Source organism: Toxotes jaculatrix, chromosome 22 (assembly GCF_017976425.1).
Source record: "Toxotes jaculatrix isolate fToxJac2 chromosome 22, fToxJac2.pri, whole genome shotgun sequence".
Classification (NCBI taxonomy): domain Eukaryota; kingdom Metazoa; phylum Chordata; class Actinopteri; family Toxotidae; genus Toxotes; species Toxotes jaculatrix.
In genome coordinates this window covers 9,547,809-9,574,021 of record NC_054415.1, presented here as the reverse complement: position 1 = coordinate 9,574,021, position 26,213 = coordinate 9,547,809, and the positions used below count along the sequence as shown (strand labels likewise).

Below are 26,213 nucleotides of genomic sequence, written 5' to 3'. Positions count from 1 at the left end.
ATGTTTTTTCTATAATTTGAAAAACATATTCTGTCCTGTCCTGTGCTAGACGTTCCTGAGGACCACAGCCGCAAAGTGGAGGACGACACTGTGATTCTCAGCAACGTGCAGTCGGGATCCAGTGCTGTCTACCAGTGCAATGCATCCAACGAGTTTGGCTACCTGATGGCCAATGCTTTTGTCAATGTTCTTGGTGAGTTAAAACATCTGTGTAGCTGAAAAAATTTTCAAAGTTTATGGTAAAATTTAGAGATACAGGACATTGTGAGTGATAGGTGAGAGGCAGTGATAAGGTTCGGCTTCTCTCCACAGCTGAACCACCAAGGGTGCTGACTCCACCCGATCGAGTGTACCAGGTCATCACCAACAACCCTGCACTACTTCACTGTTCCTCCTTTGGCTCACCCATACCAACCATCACATGGTAAGATCTAAAACCAATGTTAATCTTAATAATGTTTCAATTTGATTTGAAAGGTTGTTCAGTTAAGACAAGCTTACCTTGTTTGTTATTTCTGTGCAGGTTCAAAGACAGCCAGACCAGCATTAAGAATGGTGACCCATATGTGATCCATGAGAATGGTACTCTGGAGATCCATGTGGCCCAGCCGCTAAACAGCGGAAAGTACACCTGCATTGCCACCAACAACCTGGGGATCAAAGAGAACCACGTCTTCCTGGAAGTTAAAGGTCAGATATGGACTAAGCTCAAAGATATTATATTTTAGGCCACTATAGCCATTAAGTCATGTGGCCAACATGTTTTTTCACTGTCCTCCAGAGCCTACCCGTATCCTGAAACAGCCAGAGTACAGGGTGGTGCAGAGAGGAATGAGCGCTGTGTTCGAGTGTAAAGTCAAACATGACCCTTCCCTCATTCCCACCATGACGTGGCTCAAAGACAGCGGAGAACTGCCAGATGACGAGAGGTAAATAAGACCTTGAGACTACGCTCATAGTTTTAAATCAGATGAATTCATTTACTCACCTCCTCCTCCTGTGGAACAAACCATTCAGGTAAAATCATTTCGCTCTGTGTTACTCTCTCAGGTTTGAGGTGGACACAGACAGTTTGACCATCAAAAATGTGACAGATGAAGACAGGGGCACCTACACCTGCATCATGAACACAACCCTGGACCAGGACTCAGCCAGTGCCATGCTGACTGTTGTTGGTATGATCACGCCTTAATGTGCATTAAAGGGGGTTTGTGTAATCAGCATGTTGACAGGTTATTTTGAATGTACAAATCACACTAAGGACTTTCTGGATCCATAAATTTCCTCTGGTTTCAAAGCAATTGCGTGAAACAGGTTAAATTGCCTGACTGTTTCTTTTTTAAACACAAGCAAAAATGAACAAATAACCCCTTTTCTATCCTGTCCTATTTCTATTTAAAACCTTATTCTGGTTTTCCTATACTCTGAAACTATAAGCAAGACCAGGCGTTATATTTTAACCTAACCCTAACCCTCATTACCACAGAAGATTTCCTGCTTTTCTGCTGTTTCTAAAATGTCTGTCACCAACATCTAACCCTCTTCCTGCACTTTACTCTTGCTTCTCGCTGTCGCAGAGGCAACTCCCACTCCAGCTATTGCCTACGGTAAACAAACAGCAGCATTTTGTAGCTTTCATTGTCTTCAGTCAAAAGTTCTGTCTATAAAACCAGTAGCTGCCATTTTGTATCAGCATTTATTTTATGTGGATCGCTTGTTCTCTGTACTACATACTGCACTATCTGAGATCAATTTAGTCTTGTTTAATGTAGATTTGTTTTCACCATTAAATCACTAAAATGTGAAAAATACAGAACTTTTGCACGGCCACATGGTGCACCCATACAGGTGTTTCCACTTAACCTGCCTGATTAGACCTGTGTGGGTGTGTACAGACTGGCAGCTCCAGCCAGCTTCAACCTGCACCAAGGTCTAATCAGCCAGAAGTGACAACACCTGAGTTTCTTTACAAACTGCTTTTGTTTTTTTACAAACTTACAAACTACTGTGTATTATCAAAGAAATTAAATGAACATAAAAGTCATACATTTGTCCACAGTGGTCATATAGCACTGCCAACTCTGTCATGAAAGATTAAAAGGTGTAAAAATAAACTAGCCTTGTTTTCAAGGCTGCCTGCCCTCACTTTCTGCTTTTGGTTTGTTACCAATTATTCTAAATGGGCATTTACATGAACAAATCGAATGATTAAATCAAAGGCCACCAAAGGCCGATCTTAAGCTCTACAGCATGCTTCAAAGTGAATTACTCTAGACCTCATTTACCGAACAACACAAACACTTTTCTCTTGACCATAAATTGACAAATTTTGCAAAATCATTTTACAATGTACAAGGAAAGTTACTGCAGAAAGAGTCTGTGTGTCCTTTTTTGTTGAAACAGTAGCAAGTAGTAGTTGTAACCAACGCAGATGAGAGAATTTAGGTTTTTTGGTGGTTCTGAATTTACACGTTGTGTTTGCAGAGAAACCCGACCCTCCGAGCGACCTGGAACTGACTGACCAGACAGAGAGGACCGTTCAGCTCACCTGGATCCCTGGAGATGAACACAACAGTCCCACACAAAGTATGAAATGTTCATCATTGCTGCTTAGCTGTTCTGCAGCAGTTACTGTCCACTGCCAAACTCAAAATTAGATTGCAGTCAGTGACAACAAAAGCAAAATGAACTTCAATGATTGTTGGCACAATCAGCGACTGTGGCTAAATATACATAAAGAAATGCTTGTATTTTTATTCTTATTTTTTTGTATCTTCCCTAGAGTTTTTGGTCCAATACGAGGATCTGCTCCACCAGCCAGGAGTTTGGATCAACCTGACAGAGGCTCCTGGCACTAGCACCACAGCACAGTTAAACCTCTCTCCGTATGTTTACTACTCTTTCCGAGTGCTGGCTCTGAATCACGTGGGCTACAGCCACCCCAGCCAGCCCTCACACCAATACAGGACCAACCCTGCAGGTAGTGAACATGGTCATCTTACAGAAAAATAAATAATGTTCTGTTAATAATAAAAATTCAAAAATATTCATAAATTGAGTCTCGATTCTTTGGTTTTCCCAGCTCCTGATGAAAATCCATCAGATGTTCAGGGAGTAGGAACAGAGGCTGGCAACTTGGTCATATCCTGGACAGTAAGCTATGTTCAGTGGTTTGATTTCTGGTTACTGTGGGCTGACTATGGACCTATAGTAAGTGTGGTGTGTGATTGGAATATGCTGATAGCCACATGGCTGTATGTGACAGTATAAGATATGAAGGTACTAAAAAAGCAGCCTCGGACCTTGATGTCTTGCACTAATATTTAGTTTACGTGAGTTTGGTTTAACCATATTGGTTTGGAGACTATGGAGAAGTCTGAATATTTCACGGTTACGTTTCAGTAACAAACTAATTAAAACTATTCTGTGTACAGCCACTGACAGGATTCCAGTCCAATGGACCTGGGTTGGAGTACAGAGTGCAGTGGAAACGGAAGGACATAAAGGATGACTGGTCATTGCAGAACGTGGCCAATGTTTCCCAGTTTGTCGTGACTGGAACCCCAACCTTTGTGCCGTACGAAATTAAAGTTCAAGCTCTGAATGATTATGGCAGTGGACCAGAGCCTGAGGTGGTGATTGGGTACTCTGGAGAAGACTGTGAGTGAGCTGATGATTCCTTTTTTTCCTTCAAAACACTTATTTAGTCATCATTAATCATTGGTCGAGTTACTGTGAGTGTTAATCACTAAAATGTGAAAAATACAGAACTTTTGCACGGCCACATGGTGCATCCACACAGGTGTTTCCACTTAACCTGCCTGATTAGACCTGTGTGGGTATGTACAGACTGGCAGCTCCAGCCAGGTTCAACTTGCACCAAGGTCTAATCAGCCAGAAGTGACAACACCTGAGTTTCTTTACAAAGTGCTCTTGTTTTTTTTTTACAAACTTACAAACTACTGTGTATTATCAAAGATATTAAATTAACATAAAAGTCATACATTTGTCCACAGTGGTCATATAGTACTGCCAACTCTGTCATGAAAGATTAAAAGGGGGAAAAAAAACTAGCCTTGTTTTCAAGGCTGCCTGTCCTCACTTTCTGCTTTTGGTTTGTTACCATTTATTCTGAATGGGCATTTACATGAAAAAATTGAATGATTAAATCCTGACAACAAAGGCCGATCTTAAGCTCAAAAGCTACAGTACACTTCGAAGTAAATTCATTCAATATATGTTGCCATTTTATTCCTTAGGGGAATGAACCAGCGTTCAAAGATTTTGTGCAGTTGTTAGACAGGGCTACCTTTATATTTTGTCTCATGATAGCAGTTTTTGTCCTAAGATTTATTTTGCTTGTCTAGGAAGACGAATGTAGAATGCATTGCTATAGTGAAGTATTCTACATCTTGACTAACAGCTTCTGTTTCTTAATATTTTGCAGTGCCTTTGTCTGCTCCGGACAGTGTGCAGATCATGGTTCATAACAGTACGTTAGCAGAAGTACACTGGGAGCCTGTGTCTTTGCCTTCAGTGAGGGGAAAACTACAGGGATACAAGGTATTATTTGATAAATTATTTTTTTTATACATCATGTGTTGGTTGTTGCTGCTACTTTGTCAAATCAGTGCTTGATGAAAGCGTTCGGTCAGCCTCTTAAAACCCTTGTGTCTTATAACTTTTGCACCTAACACACTAAATGTGAATGCAGCATAAAAAGTAACATAAAAGTAACAAAAGAATAACTTTATTTTAGCAGCCTGGATGAGCAAACACATGAATCCAATTAAAAGGTTTGCCCCCTAGGGGCTGGCCATGCATGTGTCTACTTCTCATTGGATGATTGATAAAGAGGCAGCCAGGTTGCAGGTGTGTATATAAAGGCAGTGTTTTGTCTCAGTCTGTAAGATCTGTGCTGAGGGATGGGTGTTGGAAGGGGAGAAAGTTTCAGTTCAAGGCTTTTGCTTTTTGAGTGAATAACTCAAGCTTATTTTCAGGGGTTTTGTTTTGAAAAGGTGGCTTCAAATTCATTTAAGCATGGTTTAAGTTTCCAGTCAAAACTTTTCTCTCCAGACAAGCCTGGTCCCTGTCAAGACTTAACCAGAGCTAAACCAAACTGAACTTCCCCAGTAGTCCCCCGATTACTGCTGCAGAAGAAGAGTGAAATGGCAGCATGTGTCAAATTTATTGACACACTGTAGGATGATGCTACTGCAACAAAAGCAGAGAAATAAGTGGAAATTCAGAGGGAAATAAACAAACAAATGTGTTTTAAGAAACATTCCTCTGCTAAGCTAAGCCATGTGCATCTGTGTGGTTTCACGTTAGTGAGGCTAACCCTAACTATAAGGAAAAAATACAGCAAAACAACAACACATCAGGCTAAATATTAACACCTGGTGCGTCTCCTCTAGGTATACTATCGTCGTGACCGCGGCTTGCACGAGACAGAGGAGGAGACGGATCAGCAGGAGCAGGTTTTGACTTTCAGTGGGAACCGTAGCGAGGGCCGTCTGCCAGGCCTCCAGCCTTACAGCCTCTACAGCCTCTTCATCACGGTCCTTAATAACAAAGGAGAAGGGCCTCCGAGCCCCAGCAAGACATTTGAGACACCTGAGGGAGGTGTGTATGCCTGTAGTTGACCGACAGGGTTCTGCAGGCCACAGTGCGTCATGCATATCAAAAACTTTCTTGTCTTCCCACCAGTTTGGAAAATGTTTTCAGGAAATGTTCAATAAAGCAGGATTTATTTTTTCCCATAACAAAATAAAGGAGAAACAGTTGTCATACATGCTCTCACACATTCATTCACTTCCCAAACACTGTATTGGTCACTACACCTTCAATGTCATTGCACTAGATCAGCATTATATTGTCAAATGTCTTTTCATAATTATGGCCCCTGCTACTTTTGGCACGAGACTTCACACATCAGTTACGTCACACGTGTCGATTTGCACTACACCAGAAAAGCTCAGCTATGATTCACACATACTTCCAACCCTCAAACTCTCATGTATCATTACATACAAACCACCCTGGTATGTCTCAGCAACCACCTGGAACCCCCAAGCATCAATCTCATGGAAAACCCTAACAGTGATGTAAAAAAGCACAACCAATCATCCAGGTTCATGAACTGCTCTCTTAAGCACTTGTACGCTATATAAATGTCCCATGAATGATCCTGACTGCTTTGCAAACCCTGACCCTGTATATGTTCTGGTTTTGTTTCCAGTCCCAGGGCCCCCTTCTTTTCTGAATGTCCTAAACCCTGGTTTGGACTCTCTCACTCTGGAATGGGGCCCACCAATAAAAAACAATGGACGTCTTACTGGATACACACTGAAATACCAACCAGGTACACACTCTACCTGTGTACTGCAACACTATTATTCAGTATTTGTAGAAAAGAAAACTACACTGTGCAATGTTTTTCTCCACCTCCCTTCATCCTGTCTTTTAATTGGCTGTTTCTCACTGGCTCTACAGTTAACACCACCAATGAACTGGGACCAGCCAAGGTCATGACCTTTCTTGCCAATGAGACCACCATTACCCTGGGCAACCTGAACTCCAGCATGCTGTACAAGTTTTACTTAAGCGCAAAGACAATCAAGGGCTCTGGCCCCACCATCACAGAAGAGGCCTTTACAGCCATGGACACAAGTGAGTCCTGCGTACATAAACATTTAGTTTCATATGCAGCAAGTTATGAGCACAATAGAAAGAAAAGGTCAAAGTCTTATATCAGCAGCTACAATAAGGAGGGCAGTGGTCAGAATGACAGGTGCCCTGACAGATATCTGGGCCTCTGATAAAATTACAACCATACTGCATTCCTCACTCAACCTCTTACACCCCCTCTATCTCTTTCTCTTCTCTCTGAAGCTCGTATTCAGCCCACTGTAGAGGCGGGCAAAGGTAACCCAAGTTTGCCACTGGAAGCCCCTGCATGCTAATTTCAACATCAGATATATTTAACTAGCATAGATGTTTGTATTTATCTTACTCTTCCCTGCATGTTACTAAATTAGCACGTTTGCTGATTCCCTGTGTGAATAAGTAGGATTTAAGTGTGACAGACTTCCATGGCATCTGCAAGCATTGATGCTTGTGTCCTATTCGAATAGAATAGGCTGTATTTACTGTAACATAGTCTGAAATATAGAATGCTTATACATTAAGATTAACTGTGGTTGCAGTCTTTTTGTATACGACAGATGAACATGTCATTCGACCTCTCGCATGATGCTTGTGAATGCTGTTGTTAGCACTAACAACATTATTTACCTACTGACGCTATAAACTGATGGACTGTGTATATAAATGAATTAGAGTTTGATATGAACCAAATGATATGCATGCTGCAATGCTGTGATTCAGAGTTTTTTGGGGGGGTACAGCTCTAAAGCAGGTGCTTAAATTGAACTCTGAATCTCAAGAGTTTAGAGGTGTTTTGACTTTGACTCAGCATGTTGGCAGAAACTTTCTCTGCAGTTGACTGTATGCTGGTTATTGTGGTGTGTATGTGTGTTGTCTCACTCTCTTCCATGTTCTTTCAGGCCCCACAGAGCCCCCTCACCCAACTTCCCCCATCACTCAGTCTCTGCATCCCCCGTTTCACAAGGGTACAAGCACTCCCTGTGTCCCTTACTGCTGTTCCTACTCACAAACACAGTGCAGCAAAAATCATCCATCTCAGCAAGTGTTTAAATCTAGCACCAAAAAGAAAAACAGAAAACTCCTCAAAAAGAGGATAATAATATACACCTCTAGGCCTCTCAAGAACTGAGATGGACATTTTTGTTGAAACTGGCCTGTTTTGTAAGTTGTGGCAGAATCTAAGTCTACTCTAATGGTCCTCTTGTTATTAAATAAAAACTGTGTAGCCCTATATTATATACCAGGTGGGACAGACAGCTGACTAATTTAAGCTGTGGCCTGTTTTTCTTTTGTTCTTATAACCAGTTAAACAGATCCATTTGACTTGATTTTGTTGGTGAATTTTTGTTTCCACATGAAACGTTAGTTTCCAGGCACAATTGTTAATATTCCATGTCAAACAAAAATTGAATGAACTATAAATTCGCACAGACTAGTTTTGTTCTACATGCTGACATATTGTTCTGGAGATGTTATGGATATGGACATTGACATATTTTGGCCTGTAGTCATATTTGAAAGGTTTTATTCCATATTAAGATATTTTTAATGAGTTGAAAATTCAGGTGACTTTGTAAATTGGTGAAAACATTTTTTTCTCTCCTGTGTGCTCAGCGCCTCCTGTAGGCCCTGCGTTTGGCACAGTTAACACGTCTGTATCAGAGGATGGTGCAGTGATCAGTTGGGAATACTTTGGACACCATAAGAATGTATATGTGGAATATATTGTAGAAAACAGTAAGGCTTCACTTTGTATTTACTGCCATCTCCAAACTTATCACTTAATCGATCTGATCAGTAATACTGATTTAACCCTCAAAACTTGCGGTCTTCTCCATCCACGACTCCAATTCTAGGTAAAGAGGACTGGAAAAAGGAGTTGGTAAACAGTTCACACTCGCATATGATAAAAGGTTTAAAGCCGGGGACGTCCTATAAGGTGCGTCTGGTAGCTAGAGACCCCGCTGACCCGACAGTCCACAGCACAGACGAAGTGTTGGTTACGGTGCCAGGTGAGGCGGCATGCCTCAGGATAGATGGTCTTTGTATTTAATTTTTGCCTGTCTTTTTTTTGTCAGCACTGTCTCATCATCAGACGTACAGTGTTACATTCAGACATGTATGGTCTACATGTCTACATGTATGGTAGTGTAGTTGCCTAGATAGTGTTCAAGCATGTCAGAAGTTGCCATCAAGTCGCTCCGATGCATGTCGCCTAAAATCATCACTAAGAGAGCCATTATTTTACCGTTGTGACTTTTGTCTTTCTTTCCTTTTGTCATGTTTTCAGTCCATGAGCGATCATTGCATATTAACCTGTTTTTGTTTTTTTGTTTTTTTAATTCCATTTCAGAGTTTACAGCCTCTGTTTAATCTCAGTGTTGTTCAGCATGAGGAAAACAGATTCCATCATTTTAACAGCGTGGATTTAAATTTGGAGCAACAGTTGTGCTTACTCAGTTTGTTTTGATCTTTCTTTTTCTGTGTGTTTGTGTGCAGCTGTACCCAGCCGGCAGGTAGACATTGCCACCCAGGGCTGGTTTATTGGACTGATGTGTGCCATCGCTCTTCTCATCCTGGTCCTTCTCATAGTGTGCTTCATCAAGAGAAACAAAGGTGGCAAATATCCTGGTGAGGCACAGTTTTGTATGAACTGTAATTTCAAGCATTTTGACATTAATGGCTGGTTATTAGATGTAAAAGAAAAAAAAAACTGTAATCTACAGTGAAAGAGAAAGAAGATGCTCATCAAGACCCTGAGATCCAGCCCATGAAGGAGGATGATGGGACATTTGGAGAATACAGGTGAATACAGTCTTCAGTCAGACAAGTCCAGTGTTTGGCTTACAGCATGAGATTTCTTTCTTTCATTCACTGTGTCCTGACTCGACTGTTTGTATGTAGAACATTTTACCAGGCCGCAGAGACACTCTCCCCACCAGACTCCATTACCAAACACTCCATAGAGGCAAGGCAAAATCCACACTCTGTGCTGATCTTTATAGCGACCAACGCTAATCAACACAAACTTACACAATTCAAAATATGTCCACTTTAACACACAATCCCATTTCTTGCCAAATCAGCTGTATGTCAACTCAAAACAAGTTAATAGTTTTTCATCACATTTTTTTTTTTACCATTTTTCTAGAAATATTAACTCTAACTTTAACACTTCTCATAACTGAATAATTTAGTTGCTCTGCTGTGTTTTCTATTAATGTGGAAGCCATTGTGCTTTAAATGTTTCCATACGCATGCTTTACCTTGTAAAATTGTGAATTCATTGTCTATGAAAAGCTCAAAAGAACAGACACTCATCGTGGCTCATGAATTGCTTTTCATGTGTCCTTCCATTTTTATCTTTTTTTTCGGGGATGGGGGGTTTAGGTCTATGGAGAGGTAAGACGAGATGCAGCAAAACCAGCATGCAATTCACGCAACCTACAAAACATCAATAAGCTATGTGTCTGAAATGAGACTAAAAGCAACAAGAAAGCACATCAACTTATCTGGTTTACCGTGTCATCATACTCATGGCTGTGACATAGTCAACACCATAACACAGTTATAACATTAAAACTAAAATTTAACATTAAATGTCACTGCTTTTACTTCTCTGGCTTACTTCATTTAATCATAAAATGATTTTATGAACTTAATTCAGTATGATACAGAGCATACAAACAGAGCATAAAATGGTGTAAATGGTAATAATAACTTAATCTTTGGGAAAATAAATGCATTTTGATTACTGCATGTAAACAGAAAGCATATTGACTGAAATCGTTTCAGAAATTGCATTCTAATGCAGGTATGACAAAGGACTGAACAGCACGCATTAGCAAAATCCTCTTCAGCAGTGGTCACTAACCATGAATCTTAACAGCACCCAGTCTTAAACCACTACAGCACTAACACTGTAGATTGTACTTTATAGGCTACATAACTGAGCTGCTCCACTGTACAGTACCATAATGTGCCAAACGTTCCATTATCATTGTGCATTGTAAGAACCCTTCCATTTTTTCAATGGAAACAGTAAATACTTGTGTACTTGCACCAAAAGACAGCATAAACACATGCTGCTGTGTCACAGTAAATGTGGCAGGGTACACTTGTGCAGTGGAAAAGCCGGATTACCTATGCATACAATGCCAATGCTTGAATGAGAGCCTGTCCTCTGTGTGGGCACTCAGGTTTCTGACCACTGCAGAACCAACTGCATGAATTATTTTCTCAATAACCTTCCCTCAAAACCTTTTCCTCGCCCTTTATAGTGACACAGAGGACCACAAGCCACTGAAGGGCAGCCGGACACCGTCCAACGGGACGGTGCGCCGTGACGAGAGTGACGACAGCCTGGTGGACTACGGGGAGGGCGGGGATGGGCAGTTCAATGAGGACGGCTCCTTCATTGGCCAGTACAGTGGCAAGAAAGAGAAAGACACACATGAAGGCAATGAGAGTTCAGAGGCCCCGTCGCCTGTCAACGCCATGAACTCGTTTGTCTAACGCAGGGCCAACCACCTGGCTGCAACGGTTCCTGCGGCCACTCCTTGTCACCCTGGCAAATGTGACCATCTCTGTGGTGATAGTTGCTAAGGTGACAGTCGTTGTGAACACCTACTTTTTTGCCATGGTGGCTGTCACTTCGGTGGCCATGGCTCCCTGTCACCAAGACTGCTGACACGCCCTCATCCCCACACCTGCCAGCCCCCTGTCACAGTGTGACCTCCTCTGACCATCACACACTCAGCATGGCAAAGACCGACACCACATCCCCCATGACCGCTGAAAGAAGGTGTGAAACGAGGGATGTGAAGACTCCAAGAAAAGGGAGGGAGAGAGGAAGCAATACAGAAAAGCAGAAGGAATGTACAAGAAGGAGTATTACCACTCTGACTGAGCAGGAGTGTGGTCAAGAGTGCATGTGTGTGTGTGTGTGTGTGTGTGTGCGCGTGTGTGTGTGTGTGTTAGTGCCATTAAATATCCTTTGCAAACATACTAAACATGATGTATCCAAATATATATTTCATGAAAGTGCAGTACATGACCCGCAGGCAGGCAAATATGCATTGAATCAAATTCATAAACATCTGCATGGAGCAAATCATGATTCTGTGAAGCATTTTACCATCCTGGTGTCAGCTGTTGCAGAGGTGAGCTGCGTGTTGAGATTGTATATGGTGCACGAGTACTAGCGACTGGGTATGACTTTTATTGTTTTGGTTTGTTCATTATTTTTCCGTCAGAAAGTGTTAAGTGGCGTATGATATATAAAGAAAAAAGGGCAGCAGTGTTTTTGTGGACGCTGCTGTGAAATGTGTGACTCAGTAGAAAATAGCATATGTCTTTTTGAGACAGATAAACTGTTTGTACATATTTAATAGAATAAGAAGGAAGCTATATTTCAAGGTCAGGGATGTCCAATTGTCGTCATTGGAAACCAGTCTAGAAACACTCTGCGTTCAGTCACTCCTTATCGCACCAGCCAGGCAGAACTCTTTGTTTTTAGCCTCATGTTTTCTCAAGCTTTCTCTTATTGCTTTTCTTTTCCCCCCTGATCTGTTCCTTTACAAGCCTATGCTTCTTGTTACCAAGCACTAACTGAATACAAGTGGAGTTGTGATTGATCCAGTGTCATTGTCAAGCGTTTCCACCCCAAATCGCGGCCACTGTGCAAGCCTTTGTTTTAGGCGGTCATGTTATTGTCAGAAATAACTCCTACCCCGGCATTGTCTCTGATAGCATTTCCACATCTGTATCTGCTATGTAGGTGGAGAAAAGCTGTTGCATGTAGAGGTTTACTGAGAGTACACACTGTAGTTTCTGGGTATTTTAATTTTAAATGTTGATGATCAAGAACCTCTTAGCATGGTTTCTAGTGCCTTTGTAGAGAACAGTGACTTAGATCCATAGCTACATGCCTCTTCATGCACAGGACAGACCTGGGCTCAGTGCAGTTCACAGTCCATGAATACAGTACATACTAAATACCACCCCACTTTATTTAAAACAAGAGGCTGTATGAGTATTCAATACTATATTTAACATTCATGGAAATAAGCGTCACAAGATTTTATTGATGTTAAAGCCCTTTATTGTGAGCTATAAGGTCACTGAGTATTGTGAAACATTCGTTTGGGCTTATTAATTTAAAATGGCCTCCTTTAGACTCATCATGGGACCCAGGGTTCCTACACAGGGCTGGAAATGATTTGAAAATGGATTTCAGGAATTACCTCTTTCACAGTTGTACACTGGCATTAGTTGTGAGGAATAATTTCCAAGTATAGATTGTTATGGCCTTGTTGACAATCATGTTATCCAGCTAGCGTCAGCCCATTTGGGACACAAACCGACGACCAAATTATACCGACTAAGAATTTAAGACTGAGCGAATATGTAGAATCTTTAAAACGCGTGGGAAGCCTGAGGTCACAGCATGGACGCCTGATGAGATGTCATCACGTCTCATGTATTCATTTCAAACCTTATCCTCCTCACCCATTCATCTAATGGAGGAGCTGCTGCTCAGCAGCACTTAACTACTGCCAACCTATTCACCAGGTAACTGCCAATGGGAACCGGACTCACTATCTGGTACAGACTAGAAGGATGGAACTTACTGTTAGTGGTTGCACTTAAAAAAAGAAGGGGTCGGAAAATTGTGTAATGATACTGAATGTGGAAACAAGTGTATCTGTCTATGTGAATGAATATATTGCTTGTTTCACTGCAAATGGTAAACACACTGGTGACTTTGGTTTATGCATTTAACCTTATATCTGTGTACGTTGTCACGATCGGAGCGCAGCACTCAGTGAGTTTTATATTACTGTAAACGAATGAAGCTCATGTGTGAATGTTTGGGTGCATGGGCGTGTGTGTGTGTATGTGTGTGCGTGTGTGTGCAGCACATGCATGCTACTATAATAAAGCGTGCGTGATGTATACTATCGCTTTCTATTTCCGTGGATAACAGTCAATGATTCTGATGTGTCAAGCAGTCTGCTCCTACTCTCAACAGGAGATGCAAGACTTTTTTTTTTTTTTTTTTGTCTCGAGAACATTTCCATGTCTTTCGTTTATCATAACTTGCATCAAGTTTTTTAGGTTGCAATGTGTCAGCTTTCCACATGTAGATATTTTTGTTGTATTTTGTAAATAATGGCTTGAATTGAGCGTAGACGTGTTGAGGTCAGAGGTGAGAGCTTGACCTCGGCTGCATTATGGGTAAGGGAGGGTGCAAAATGGCTTTGTGTGAGATGAGACTATTTACAGTTTTCACTCTTCTAATTTGCTGTGAAACTTATTTTATTTCTTTTATTTTCTTTTATTTTTTTAACTTGTCAGGTGAATTTTCTCAACTGTTTAGCCTATCAGGTATCAAAGGAGATTATTTAACTTGTGACTGAGCTCTTGTGACACCTGTATTGTTTCTGTCTCTGACCGTTCATGCACCTTTTCTGTATTTTTTTTTATAAAAAGGCACACACTTAAACAGGATTTATCATTTCAAACAAATTTATGCATCTAATTTAGGACAACATCTGGTGTCTGAACGCAGCATGTCGGAATACTGTTGTTCTAAACTAGACATCTCCTGAAACTGACACATCCTTTTTAAAAGTGTGTGCACTTACAAAAAATAAACAAAATTGTAATTTGGAGCATACAGATAAGCGGACTGGCACACTGGAGTGTGAATACCTGGAGACAATGTTCTAGTGACTGGTGAACATACAGTAGGATATACAGGATATAATATGACATTCTGGTTAATGTTGAAGCTACATGAGAAGCATGAAAGGCCGTCAAAATGGTTTACTCTACAGTATAATATTGCAAAATATTTTGTATTTTAAATGAAGTTTAAAAAAAATGAAATAAATGTTGGTTTCAGGATTTCAAGTCATTCCTGTTTTCTATTGTGACCATACATACGGTGCAACATGCAAACTTCTGAGTGCGTGTGTGTGGCTCCACCTAGTGTGTTAAATGAAGCTATATAGTTTGATATGTCAAATAACCCACAGAGATAAACCTACAAAAGTTAATCCTTGAAAGATTAACACACATCCTGTGTGTGTGTGTGTGCACTGTGCATCTAGCATTTAGGATTAGATTTAAGTTTTTCAAGATTCAAGATTCAAAGGGTTTATTGTCATTTGCACAGTAAGGAAACAGGTTTCCCTGTACAATGAAATTCTTACTTTGCTCTTCACCCAGAATGCCATACAAAACGTTGTAAGTAAATAAAATAGATAATAGTATTTACAAAATATTAATAAGAGCATAAGTGAAAAAAAAAGTTACACAAAATATAAACTGTACTGATATATACAAATCAGCTGTTGTGCAAATTCAGCTGAGAGTGAAGACTGTGCAAAAGAACTGTTATGTGAACAGTGCAGTATGTGTGCAGTTATTAAGGTGCAGAACAGTAATAAATAATAACAGTCAGTATGTGCAAAAGTTGCAGCCTGTTGTTACAGACTCCTGTCAGCTGTTGAGGAGTCTGATGGCAGACGGGAAGAAAGTGTGCTGAAATGCAAGATGACATACTCTTAAAAAAAAAGAAAAAAATATATATAAATAAATGAAAAGGTCAAAGATAAACTATGATTTAAGTCTCAGAGCAAAGGTGGACTGTTTATCTTGTAACCAACTTGCAACCATCAATCTCAAAAACACTCATGATACGGGATTCAGAGATATTTCATTTCCTCATACATCTCCTGCATGTCATTAATAATTGACCTGAATGTCATTTACGATGCACAGCACATGGTGGAGACTAAGGTATGGACTTATTGTTCAGAAATGGTTCCATAAAGGCTGTATTTTCCCTTGTCTGGGATGCCGAGCAGCTTCATGTCTGCCATCCCGCCCATCCTCCCTCTCTCGTGGACCAATCGCAGTTGCATCCTTGCCTCCACCCTCGAGATGCCGTTCACACTCTCTCCTCCAATAGAAAAGTTCAGCTGAACGGGACGCTCCGGCGGGTGGTGGGCTGTGGGACGATACGGTTAGGGTCCAGGTGTGCCATGCGGACAGTGTACTGAAATTTCTCATTCTGCCTCAAAGGTAAGAACGACCACACATGAGCGTGCGTGCATGACCTAAGTGGCTCTGATGTCTGGACTTAGCGAGAATATAGAGGGGATGCGCTGAGCTCCGTAGTGCAGAAATGGACCGGCACAGGAGTACCGCAATGCAGAGAAGTGAATTACCGGTGCCGCTCAGTCGTCATAGGGGTGAAATGATGTAAGGGGCTGCGCAGTTACTTTTAGAGGATGGATTCTTCGGGAGAGAATGCGACAAAGTGAGCAAGGTCTGATATATAAGGTGTTACAGCCTTAGTTGGTGGAAGCAAGGGGTTTCAGGTCTGTAACACAAGCAACCTTAGCTTCTCCCTCTGCAGTTTTAGTCATGGACATGCTAAAACAAAGTGTGTCTGTAGATGCAGGGAGGAGACGCAAGGTGAAAATGTCAGATACTGTTTGCGTCAAGGGCGCAGTGAGCTGCTGGATGCACCATGGCATCTGTTTGATAAAGGACTAACTGTCCTCCATGGGCGATGGGACACCTCTTTTATTAATCAGACTGTTTAAAGATTGTATATTGTACTGTACTGTCATCAGATCTATAGCAATCGAGTCCAGATGGTTACATTAATCATTAAGTCCAAAGTATTTTTGGTTTAAGACAAAGTTAAACATTGCAATATTATACTACTACATCCACATGCAGTATGTCCTCTCAATATGAACTTAAAAACCATTTAAAGTTGCAAATGGGGTGATCTGCAGAATTTCTGTTGTATTTGTGTGCAGAAGTGGACAATAAGACTAGATGACAAACATGACACATTTGTCTCCCTTCCATTATTCCCTACCCCCATTTTTAGATGTCTAAGATTTAGTGGCTGCAAGGTGGTCAGAGGGAAAAGGATTATTTGTCCTTTCGCATCCTCAACTTTAGGTTTGGGCTGATTTATGTCTTTATTTTGGAATATTCAAGCTCTTTTGATGCAGAAAAGAAATCTGCAAGCATCACTTTCACTGAAACAAATCAAATGTGGTCCACCTAAATCAATCCATCACTACGCCAGATGAAGAAGCAAAACATTGTGATACCGTCTTGCAGAATTCAAACACAACTCTAAATGTGTTGCTCTGCAGCCACAAAACCACTGCAAACATTCAGGCATTATTCAGACAGTCACTAAGACACAGGGCTTAATACATGTGCTGACCTAAATTTCTCTGGTCTGTCCAAAGAGGATCTGTGATGGGATTACTGTCAGGGGAAACACATGAAAACACACTCTGATGAATTGATCAGAATTAGTGGAGGAACAGATTGTTGCCGCAATAATCTATAAAGCCAAGGCTGTATATAAACGTGTCATGGAAGCTTGTGCATGATTTGAATTTGAACTGTAATGCAGTCAACTGTTAGTGTACTGTAGAGATATTAGTGTTGAGTCATCAAGAGTGCACGAGGAATCAGTGCTGCAGTCTCTGCACAAGGAGGTGCTGTATACTGGGTGTATGCCTTTGCTCACTCTCTTGCTCTCTATTTCTTGGCGGTGGAGACAGACCTGGATGCTGAGGCACATGGGAGGTGCCTGACTGGCAGTTTTTTCTTATATTGTACCCTCATATATTGTTTTTTTTCCAGAATTATACATTTTTGCTTGCATGTCAAAACATTTATCTAAGGGAAGCTGTTTTTCCAATTTACTGTCCCTGATTAAAGTCCCTTGACACTATAGGAATATTACAATCGGCTGCAGCTTGAACTTTAAGCTGTTTAATGTGGTTTCAAAAGTCTATGATGCATTTTGGGTCTAAGTATATTAAATAATATACTTAGCAACCGTACCACTGTCCACTGCATGTTTTTTCCCAAACTGTATTAGTCTTCTGATCTAATTTGATCAGACTGCTCTGTGCATCTGGCAACAGTCTAAAATGAGAGATGGTAGAGAGGTCTCCTTTAGGGCTTAGAATAAACATAAAGGGGAGGACCTGAAAGGGGCTCATACCACATGGGCGTAGTGCCCTGAGCAGTGGGTCCCTGGTTTGACTCCCGCCCAGCTGGTCCACACTGTCTCTCTTCACTGCATCTGTTAAATAAAGGCTTAAAAAGGCCAAAAACAACTTTAAGAACAAGAATGAGCATCAAATGTTGTAACTTCAGCCAATCCCAAGATGAGTCACAGACATAGAAAGTCGGGTCATGTAGTGGTGCTTGTTCTAAATGCCTGAAATTTGGAGCTAGTGTTGTTTTAATGTCATATTGGACAAGTGGTCTGTCAAGTCAATATCACGTGAAAGTCGAAACACTGTGGCTGCTCGCACCTTTTCCTCCATTTCATCTCGCAGAAGTGATGTGCAAGCATGTGTGACGGCACAGCAGGAGCTGTCTAGGCACAGCTGAGCTACCTTTTTTCAGCCAGCCCTGCCGTGCACACATGCAGCACAGGCTTGTGCGTGTCCCTGTGGATGTGCACGCACTCTGCTCACACTCTTCGCAGTGTTCTGCTGAGTCACTCACATCCTGAATCATTTATATGCATAGGAGTATTCCAGCGAGCTCTGCATTCGCTCTGTTCCTGGTGTGGAAAGTCCATACAGTCATCACTCTGATATTATATCCTGAGGGTCACATACGTTATTTTGATAAGACACAAACAGAACAAAGGCAATTCTGTTTTTGTCTCTCAATTTTTTTCTTTTTGTCTTTCCAGTTCATGCCCTGTCCATCGACTTTTTGTTTGTGTCCCTCTGTCCATCCGCCTGACTCGTGCGGCTGCAGGAAGTCCGTCTGTTGACCAACATGGCCTCCAATGCTTTCCTTCTCCTGGCCCTCACCTCCTCCATCTCCTTCACAGGTTAGACACCCAGTGTTGCCTGAAAGCATAACACCTGCTCCCTCAAGGAGATATGAAAAACCATTTACTGTGATCAGGTGCACAGTGTCAGCTGATGTGATGTTATTTTTCTTGCTTGGCAGCGGCTGTCCTGTTTGGTGAGCCCAGAATTTTTGGAGGTGAGTTCAGTTTCTCGGAACTGGAAAAATGGGGCATGCTGCACATACATCATGATGCATGAGGGTAGTTTTTTTTTTTATTTTTATTTTTTAAACTACTACATCAGCTAATTGTTATGTTAAATTTGTCAGAGGATGCCACTGGTTATGGTCCCATCTTTGAGGAGGAGCCTGTGGATGTGGTTTACACTGAAGGTTCACCCGATGAGAGAATCTCCATGAACTGCAGGGCACGGGCAAACCCACCAGCTTTATACAGGTTAAGCACCCACGTGAAAAAGATTTTCACACAAGGCAATAATGTGCTGGGCCTTATATCACATTTCACTGCTACAATATGGACAATACAAATTCCTCATAACACTGCATGGGTTGATATCCTATGTTGTATTTGTATCACTGTCAGGTGGCGTCGTGATAACTGGGAGATCAAACTGATGGAGCAGCCAGACGAGCACTACAGCCTTGTTGGGGGGAACCTGGTTATCACCAACCCCAAACAGAAGAAACATGCTGGGACGTACGTCTGCGTGGCCAAAAACATCTACGGCACCGTCATCAGCAAGGAGGCCAGGGTCAAGTTTGGAAGTGAGCCTATAAACCCAGCTGCTGTAGCTAATTCTAGCTAAACAGGGTGGTGGTACTTTGGTCTGGTTTTCCCCATCCTGGTCTCATGTTCAGCATTTAGTATTTCTGTTCATTTTTTATACTAATTATCCTCTGATGTGTAGTTTTGGAGGAGTTTTCTGATGAGGAGAGAGAGCCAGTGTCTGTAAAAGAAGGACAGGGAGCAGTCCTGCTGTGTGCCCCTCCAAAAGCCTGGCCCCGTACGTACAGCTTTTCACTTCGTCATCACACAACTCACCTTCTTTCTCTCTCAGTGCAGAATTATTCTTAAAATTAAAGAGAAATAATTTTAAAAAATTACCAATACAAACAAGAATGTGTCCACAAACATCACACATTTCTGTGGAGCAGACGCACATGATTTTATTTTCCTTATTTTCTTTCAGAGATGGTGACCTACCGCTGGATTTACAATGAGTTCCCAGTTTTTCTGCACACAGATCGCCGCAGATTTGTCTCTCAGAGGACAGGGAACCTGTACATCTCCAAGGTGGAAGCTCAGGATGCAGGGAACTACTCCTGTTATGTTTCCAGTCCCATTATCGGGAGGAGTGTCTTCTCCAAGTTCATCCCCCTCATCCCTTTACCCCCTGATGAGGGTTGGTAGATAGCAGACATTCTGCAGCTAAATAAGATACAGTAAAAGTCTAAAAGTCTTTATATTGAGTGTAATTTAATTTCTTTTTGCCTCAGGTGAGGAAAGAAAGTACCCAGCAGACATCAGGGTGGGGTTCCCAGACACAACTGCCATGCTGGCCTCTAATATTACGTTAGAGTGCTTTGCTCTGGGAAAGTGAGTTTTTAGTAATGTAGTCATTTAAGGATTAACGAGGAAGTAGATTTATGTGACAAAACGTGTTCTGTACAAATGTTACGGTTTGTTGTTTATCATAACAACAACCCATTTTTGTGTCTGTTCAGTCCCATCCCTCACATTGTTTGGAGGAAGGTGGACGCCACAGATCTCCCAGCAAATCACGAGATCAGTGAATCAGGAGCCGTGCTTCATTTGTACAATGTGCAGTATGAAGACTCGGGAGCATACGAGTGTGAAGCCATCAACACCAAAGGGAAGGACTGGCACAAGGCCTGGCTCTATGTGGAGTGTAAGTTAAAGTTATCAGTGTGAACTTTAACAACATTAGATTGTAGATCGTACTCGTAGATCGTAAAAACAAGTACAGAGACCAGGGGTATTAATTCCTGTTTTGCTTTTTTAGCTGCCCCGGAGTGGGCTGAAACTATCAACAACACTCAGATCGACATCGGCTCAGAGCACACCATGCGCTGTGTGGCGTCAGGGAAGCCCTTCCCTTTCATCCGCTGGTACAAAGACGGATATATGGTGAAAACTCAAACATTTTGCCACCTAACAGGATTTATTCCATCTCAGCTTGGCTTCTGGTATATATAGGTTGTCTTGACTTTGGATTCAAGTATATCTCTGTGTGGGTTTTTTCGCCCCCAGTATGGTAAAGGTGAGCTGAAGTTTTCCAGTCTGACTTTTGATGACTCAGGGATGTACCAGTGTGTTGCTGAGAATTACTGGGGCATCAAATATGCCAATGCTGAGCTGCGAGTCATTGGTGAGTCCCACACAAAAAAAAAACTGTACCTCCACTGATTTATTAGAATCTAGGAAACAAAATAGGGGTTTGCAAAGATTTCAATGACTAAATGGTCTTTACTGTTACAGTAATTTGTGTAATTCTTCCTAAACAAAATTACATAATCTCCCGCCAGCTTGTGCTCCTACATTTGAGTTTAACCCTGTGAAGAAGCAGCTTCTTGGCGCTAAAGACGGACGTGTGGTGATTGAGTGTAAACCCCGAGCTGCTCCTCGACCTCGGTTCACGTGGACAAAGGGCAAAGAGCTGCTCTTCAACAGTTCACGGTCAGTGCAAGTCATAAGAAAGAGAGCAGGCACTGCACTAATCAGGATTAAAACAGTGTGGCACTGGAAGTCCCCTGATTTGCATTAATCTTCCACTGACAAGCAGCTTAGTTTCATTATCTTCATTTTTTAGCATTTCCATCATGTACGATGGGACTCTGGAGATCCTCAACGCCACCAGAAATGATGAGGGCACCTACACCTGCTTTGCTGAGAATGATAGAGGAAAGGCCAACAGCTCTGGTTATCTTACCATTACAGGTTAATGTGCATTTGTATACACTGCATTTGTGTGTACTTATTTACATATTTAAATACACTAAACTTTTACAGTGACTGTCACAATATTTATGTAGCAGATTTTTACATTTAAGTCATTTGGGTGACACTAATACTGTTAAATAATTACTGAACACTTTTGATGGACACAATATTTGTGACTTTTTTTGGCCCAGAGGCGACCAGCATCACCGTGGCTCCTGAAGACTCTGAGGTTAAGGTTGGCGATGAGGTTATTTTGAGTTGCTCTGCTTCATATGATCCCATGCTGGACATCACCTTCATCTGGGCCATAGATTTCAGAGTCATTGACTTTGACGCTGAGTGGCAACACTACGAACGTGTTATGGTAGGATGATGGTTCATCCTAGTCTCATTTTACTTCTGACAGATGTCACTTGATATCCTACTGATACTGTGACCCAGATATTTTTCCTCCTTCCTTTTTCTTTCCCTTCATCTTTTATCTCCTTCTGTTGCTCCCGGTTTGCCAGAGTGAAGATGGCAGAGGTGACCTTAGAATAAAAAATGCCCAGATTTGGCACGAGGGTCGCTACACCTGTACAGCTCAGACCGTGGTGGACAATGATACAGCGTATGCTGACCTCAAGGTTGTAGGTCAGTACCAACATGGTTTGCCTCACATGTCTGCTGACGCCAAGATTACATTTAATATAAAAGTTTATTTATTTCTGGATCACATACACCACCCTGTCTCATTTGTGTACTTTGTTTCCGTGGACCTTTCCTCTCCAGGTGTTCCTGGACCTCCTGGTGTGATTCGGGTGGAAGACATTGGGGACACGTGGGTGAAGCTATTGTGGACTAAAGGAGCGGAGCATAACAGCCCCATTCTCTACTACACCATTCAGACAAGGCACTACTGGGCTCTTTATGAAGATGACTGGAGAAACGCCAGCACCTGTGAGCACTGCTCTATACCAGTAGGGGGCAAACTTGCTCCACAAACTGCAGCATCCTGACACTTCAACCTGCATGTAAAATCTACTTTGCAGGTTGTGGATAGATAGAGTTCCAAATCATACACAAAAAAAACAGCATATGTAATTCAGTTTTTAGTACATGATTTGACTGGGATGTCTTTCGTTTCTCTCTCAGCTCCAGCTTTCCTTGATGGCAGTGTGGAGAGGGCAGAGGTAACAGACCTGTACCCCTGGATGGAGTACCAGTTCAGGATCATCGCCACCAATGAGTATGGCTCCGGAGAGGCCAGCATCCCCTCCCTCAAGATCAAAACCTGGGATGCTCGTAAGGAGAGAATACTTATATTTGACGTATCTTTTTTAGCCAGGACAGTTGTCCTAACTCTGATAGATTCTCTTTTTTCCTCTCAGCTCCAGTGGTATCACCCACTGATGTGGCAGGTTATGGAGGTAGAAATGGCGAGATTGTCATTACATGGACAGTGAGTAAACCCTCAGTTGATGTGGCACTTGAGATCCTGACTTTATCATGTACAGAAATGAGCTGAACACGTCTTTATATTTAAAAAAACATCTAAGCAGTGTTTTTTTCTTTTTATTCCTCTTTCCACTCCCGATTCTTAGCCTGTGCAGCCGTGGTATTTCTACGGCAAGAAGTTTGGTTACATCGTTGCATTCAAGCCTCATGATGCTTACGACTGGTGGTACGAGACCATCTCAGACCCTGAGACGAGGCGTTATGTCCACAGAGACTCGTACTTCATTCCCACTGCAGAAGATTTCCAGGTGCGAGAGTTTCAGGTGAAGGTCAAGTCGTTTAATGTGAAAGGAGACGGACCGTACAGCCTCACCAAGGTCATCTACTATCCACGAGATGGTGAGGATTTAGCTTTTTGTTTTTTTCCTTGGGTCTGGGGTCCTCAGATTCCTTTGGATCATGAAAGGGTGTGACAATACAACCGCCAACATTTCTCTGACTTCTCCAGTACCTACAGAGCCTCCGACAGACGTCTATGCCAGGCCGGTGTCCTCCACTGAAGCTGTGGTGTGGTGGTTGCCAGTGGTGGACACTGGAACGGGCCTGCAGCAGTACATTGAGGGATACCAGGTATAAAGCTTTACAAGGTCCATAAACCAACTGAAGACTTCTATCTCAAAAACTTCACCCAAATAATACAGTTTCTTTAAGTTTAAACATAGCCGTACTTTCCCTGTCCCTTCTATTGTTTGTTCACTCAAAACTGGTACAGCTCTTTTCTGATGACTCAGAGCTACTGAAAAGTGTTGGCACGTTAAGTGGCATATTTAAAGATTCTTGCCACATCATCACCACATTTTGATCTTGATGCCAGTGTAACAAAAACAGCATAGCTTTGAAATTTCTCTCTTGATCCTACGATCACCATATGATCACTTCAACAATCTAACATTTAATTACAAAAATCATGTTTCGTGCTAACCAGGTCAAATACTGGAGAAAGTACGATGACCCAGAGCCGGGAGCCCACCGTATATTTGTTCCAGCTGCAGTCAATCAGACCAGGCTGGAGAACATGCTGCCAGACTCACACTACCTCATTGAGGTCCGTGCCTTCAATGGAGCCGGCCTCGGGCCACCTGGTGAACACTGTGAGATGTTCACAAAGAGACCACGTAAGACCAGTTACTCACAATCTATGGACATTAAACACCTCGAGTGAGAGTTACCTTATTATAATGACATACAGAAATAGATGTAATCTTATAACATAATTTTGTTTACAGCACCACCGGAGCCACCAAGGATGTGGCGCTATATCAGCTGGACAGGAAAGTGGCTGTATGTGTGGTGGGATCATATCCAATACGACTGGTTTGGCAATATTTCCTTCCCACTGTACTACAAGGTGGGTGTGGAAAGTTTATCCTCCGTCTATTTAGCCTGATCTTATTTTCATTAAATCTAACCCACAAGTCTACATGGCGACAACAGAAATGCTGGAAACCTCCCGTGTTTTTTCTTTAACCAGGTCATGTTCAGAAAGACAGGGTACATCTACGGGAAAGTCTACATCACTGGCTGGCACTTCATGGACTTCCCCATGCCTCAGGTTGGCGATTATGAGCTGATGGTGCGTGGTCGTTATGAAGGAGGAGATGGACCAGTCAGGAAGATTAGGATTAAGGGTAAAACTAAAATAATCCAACGATTGGAAAAAGATTTTTTTTTGTCCTCTTGGCCCATTTATCTCATGATGTTTCTGCTTCCTCAGGTAAAGCATCTATGATCACGCCCACTCTAAGCCTGGCATCTGTGGTGCTTCTGGCGCTGTGCATTGTGGGATTGGAAATTTAAGCCCGCCACAAGTGACATGTATATAGAAGACTCTAGGAACCAGATACATGGACTTGATGATAAGAAATCCAGTCTTTATCTCCAAACAATCTTCATACTTATAGTCATTGGTTAAGATCCTAAATCATGCATCTGTCATACATCTGTTCTGCTGAAACGCCTAACACTTGACTCTGTTGTTTCACAAAAATAGAATTCATTATTGAGTCTTAAACCTTTAAGGGACCATTTACTGTATCAGAAGAATTCCAGGATAGATGCAGTGAAAAGTCTTTTTTAAGTTATTATTTCACAATGCAATTTGTCCTGTTCATCTTCTATTATTTAACTGTTTGTTATTTTCTGATTGCTCCTGCTTGTTTGGAGTTGAAACAGGCTGGATAAACAGTGCTAAGGTAGAATTTAGCCCATAGAGTGGTCAATTTTTATTTATAGCAAGCACTATCAATCTCTCAGATGGTCAAAACAATGAATAGTGTGTAAAGAACTGTATAATAATCACTGCACTTGGTTTGGTATGAGCAATGAACGATGTGTAATTTTTTTTGTGTATATTTTTTTTCCTTGGAGCACATGCAGTATATCACGCTTATTTTAAATAAGCACTTTCCAAACATGAGGACACTGTTCTATATTCTAAATGTTGGTTTTACTTCAACTTTTCCAGATTTATTTTCATTTTTTTAAATGGTGCTGGATGACCGTTACAGAGGATGCTTGCACAGTGTGAATATTTACATCCTCACCAGAATCATGTGCATAGACTATTTGAGTTCTAGCTGCAGAAGCCATATCACTTTGATGACAACTTCCTTTGAGACCAGTGATGGAAATGTAATACTGGAATGAACTGTGTTGCCAGGGTTGGACAGAAACTACTGTATATCACATGTATCAGTATGTGCTAGTTTTCTTTTTTGTCAGGCTGCAAAACCATTAAACAGAGTATAATCTATCTATATTGTGTTCTTGACTTTTTGAGCTCTCTCAGACTTCTAACTGAAATGTAATGTGTGATTACAATCAGCAGATGGCAGTGTATCCACATGCTTTCAACCTTCATTTCAGTTATCCGTCAGTCCATCTATCATACCATACAAAATACTGTAGGACACTGGTTTTTGTATCTTATCTGAATTGCCACAAATCCCATTTTATCATCTATATTTTTCTTGCAATAAAATTTGGCAGTACTGCAAATGGGCTGATTTAATAGAGAAATTTGTCTTTGTTTGACTTGGATTTGTCCATTATCGTTACACTGGTCACATCTAGCATCAGGTTTTTTTTCCAACACTAAATGCTGTTTTATCACTGGTGTACTCTGCCATTGCTCAATCGAAGTACAGTGTAGAAAACATGACCCATTTTTTTTTCTTTTCAAAAAAAAAAAAAGAAG

The 26,213-nt window shown here is 41.6% G+C and overlaps 2 protein-coding genes across 4 annotated transcripts in view; both read left to right on the top strand.

Annotated features, from left to right (window-relative positions):
- nrcama (neuronal cell adhesion molecule a) overlaps nucleotides 1-13,692 on the top strand; it is a 46,794-nt gene extending 33,102 nt beyond the window's left edge. The window contains exons 12-33 of one of the 3 annotated variants that reach the window (XM_041030128.1): nucleotides 50-193; nucleotides 313-424; nucleotides 524-690; nucleotides 782-929; nucleotides 1,051-1,175; nucleotides 1,578-1,607; nucleotides 2,485-2,586; nucleotides 2,783-2,980; nucleotides 3,083-3,153; nucleotides 3,435-3,660; nucleotides 4,448-4,563; nucleotides 5,418-5,625; nucleotides 6,242-6,364; nucleotides 6,496-6,672; nucleotides 6,895-6,927; nucleotides 7,569-7,634; nucleotides 8,284-8,406; nucleotides 8,526-8,681; nucleotides 9,169-9,300; nucleotides 9,396-9,474; nucleotides 10,060-10,071; nucleotides 10,950-13,692. In XM_041030128.1, coding sequence (XP_040886062.1) covers nucleotides 50-193; nucleotides 313-424; nucleotides 524-690; nucleotides 782-929; nucleotides 1,051-1,175; nucleotides 1,578-1,607; nucleotides 2,485-2,586; nucleotides 2,783-2,980; nucleotides 3,083-3,153; nucleotides 3,435-3,660; nucleotides 4,448-4,563; nucleotides 5,418-5,625; nucleotides 6,242-6,364; nucleotides 6,496-6,672; nucleotides 6,895-6,927; nucleotides 7,569-7,634; nucleotides 8,284-8,406; nucleotides 8,526-8,681; nucleotides 9,169-9,300; nucleotides 9,396-9,474; nucleotides 10,060-10,071; nucleotides 10,950-11,184 — 2,783 coding nt within the window. In that variant the 3' untranslated portion in view covers nucleotides 11,185-13,692. The remainder of the gene's footprint in view (nucleotides 1-49; nucleotides 194-312; nucleotides 425-523; nucleotides 691-781; nucleotides 930-1,050; nucleotides 1,176-1,577; nucleotides 1,608-2,484; nucleotides 2,587-2,782; nucleotides 2,981-3,082; nucleotides 3,154-3,434; nucleotides 3,661-4,447; nucleotides 4,564-5,417; nucleotides 5,626-6,241; nucleotides 6,365-6,495; nucleotides 6,673-6,894; nucleotides 6,928-7,568; nucleotides 7,635-8,283; nucleotides 8,407-8,525; nucleotides 8,682-9,168; nucleotides 9,301-9,395; nucleotides 9,475-10,059; nucleotides 10,072-10,949) is intronic. The other 2 variants (XM_041030130.1, XM_041030129.1) reach the window with 2 other exon arrangements.
- A 4,830-nt stretch (nucleotides 13,693-18,522) lies between these two features.
- cntn1b (contactin 1b) lies at nucleotides 18,523-24,814 on the top strand. Its single transcript, XM_041030269.1, has 23 exons — nucleotides 18,523-18,577; nucleotides 18,700-18,735; nucleotides 18,868-18,994; nucleotides 19,142-19,323; nucleotides 19,467-19,562; nucleotides 19,749-19,961; nucleotides 20,056-20,155; nucleotides 20,284-20,468; nucleotides 20,583-20,707; nucleotides 20,831-20,948; nucleotides 21,106-21,256; nucleotides 21,390-21,517; nucleotides 21,712-21,884; nucleotides 22,030-22,153; nucleotides 22,292-22,459; nucleotides 22,655-22,804; nucleotides 22,891-22,961; nucleotides 23,104-23,356; nucleotides 23,466-23,587; nucleotides 23,943-24,132; nucleotides 24,244-24,365; nucleotides 24,489-24,645; nucleotides 24,732-24,814. Exons 1-23 carry the CDS (start codon nucleotides 18,523-18,525, stop codon nucleotides 24,812-24,814), a joined length of 3,129 nt encoding a protein of 1,042 aa, XP_040886203.1.
- The last annotated feature ends 1,399 nt before the right edge of the window (nucleotides 24,815-26,213 follow it).

Excerpts from the sequence above, each read along its gene's own strand:
- cntn1b (XM_041030269.1), top strand. The coding sequence starts at position 18,523 with ATGGCCTCCAATGCTTTCCTTCTCCTGGCCCTCACCTCCTCCATCTCC. Across the intron at positions 22,154-22,291 it reads TGCTGACCTCAAGGTTGTAG|GTGTTCCTGGACCTCCTGGT; the intron begins GTCAGTACCAAC and ends TTTCCTCTCCAG. Across the intron at positions 24,646-24,731 it reads CAGGAAGATTAGGATTAAGG|GTAAAGCATCTATGATCACG; the intron begins GTAAAACTAAAA and ends CTGCTTCCTCAG.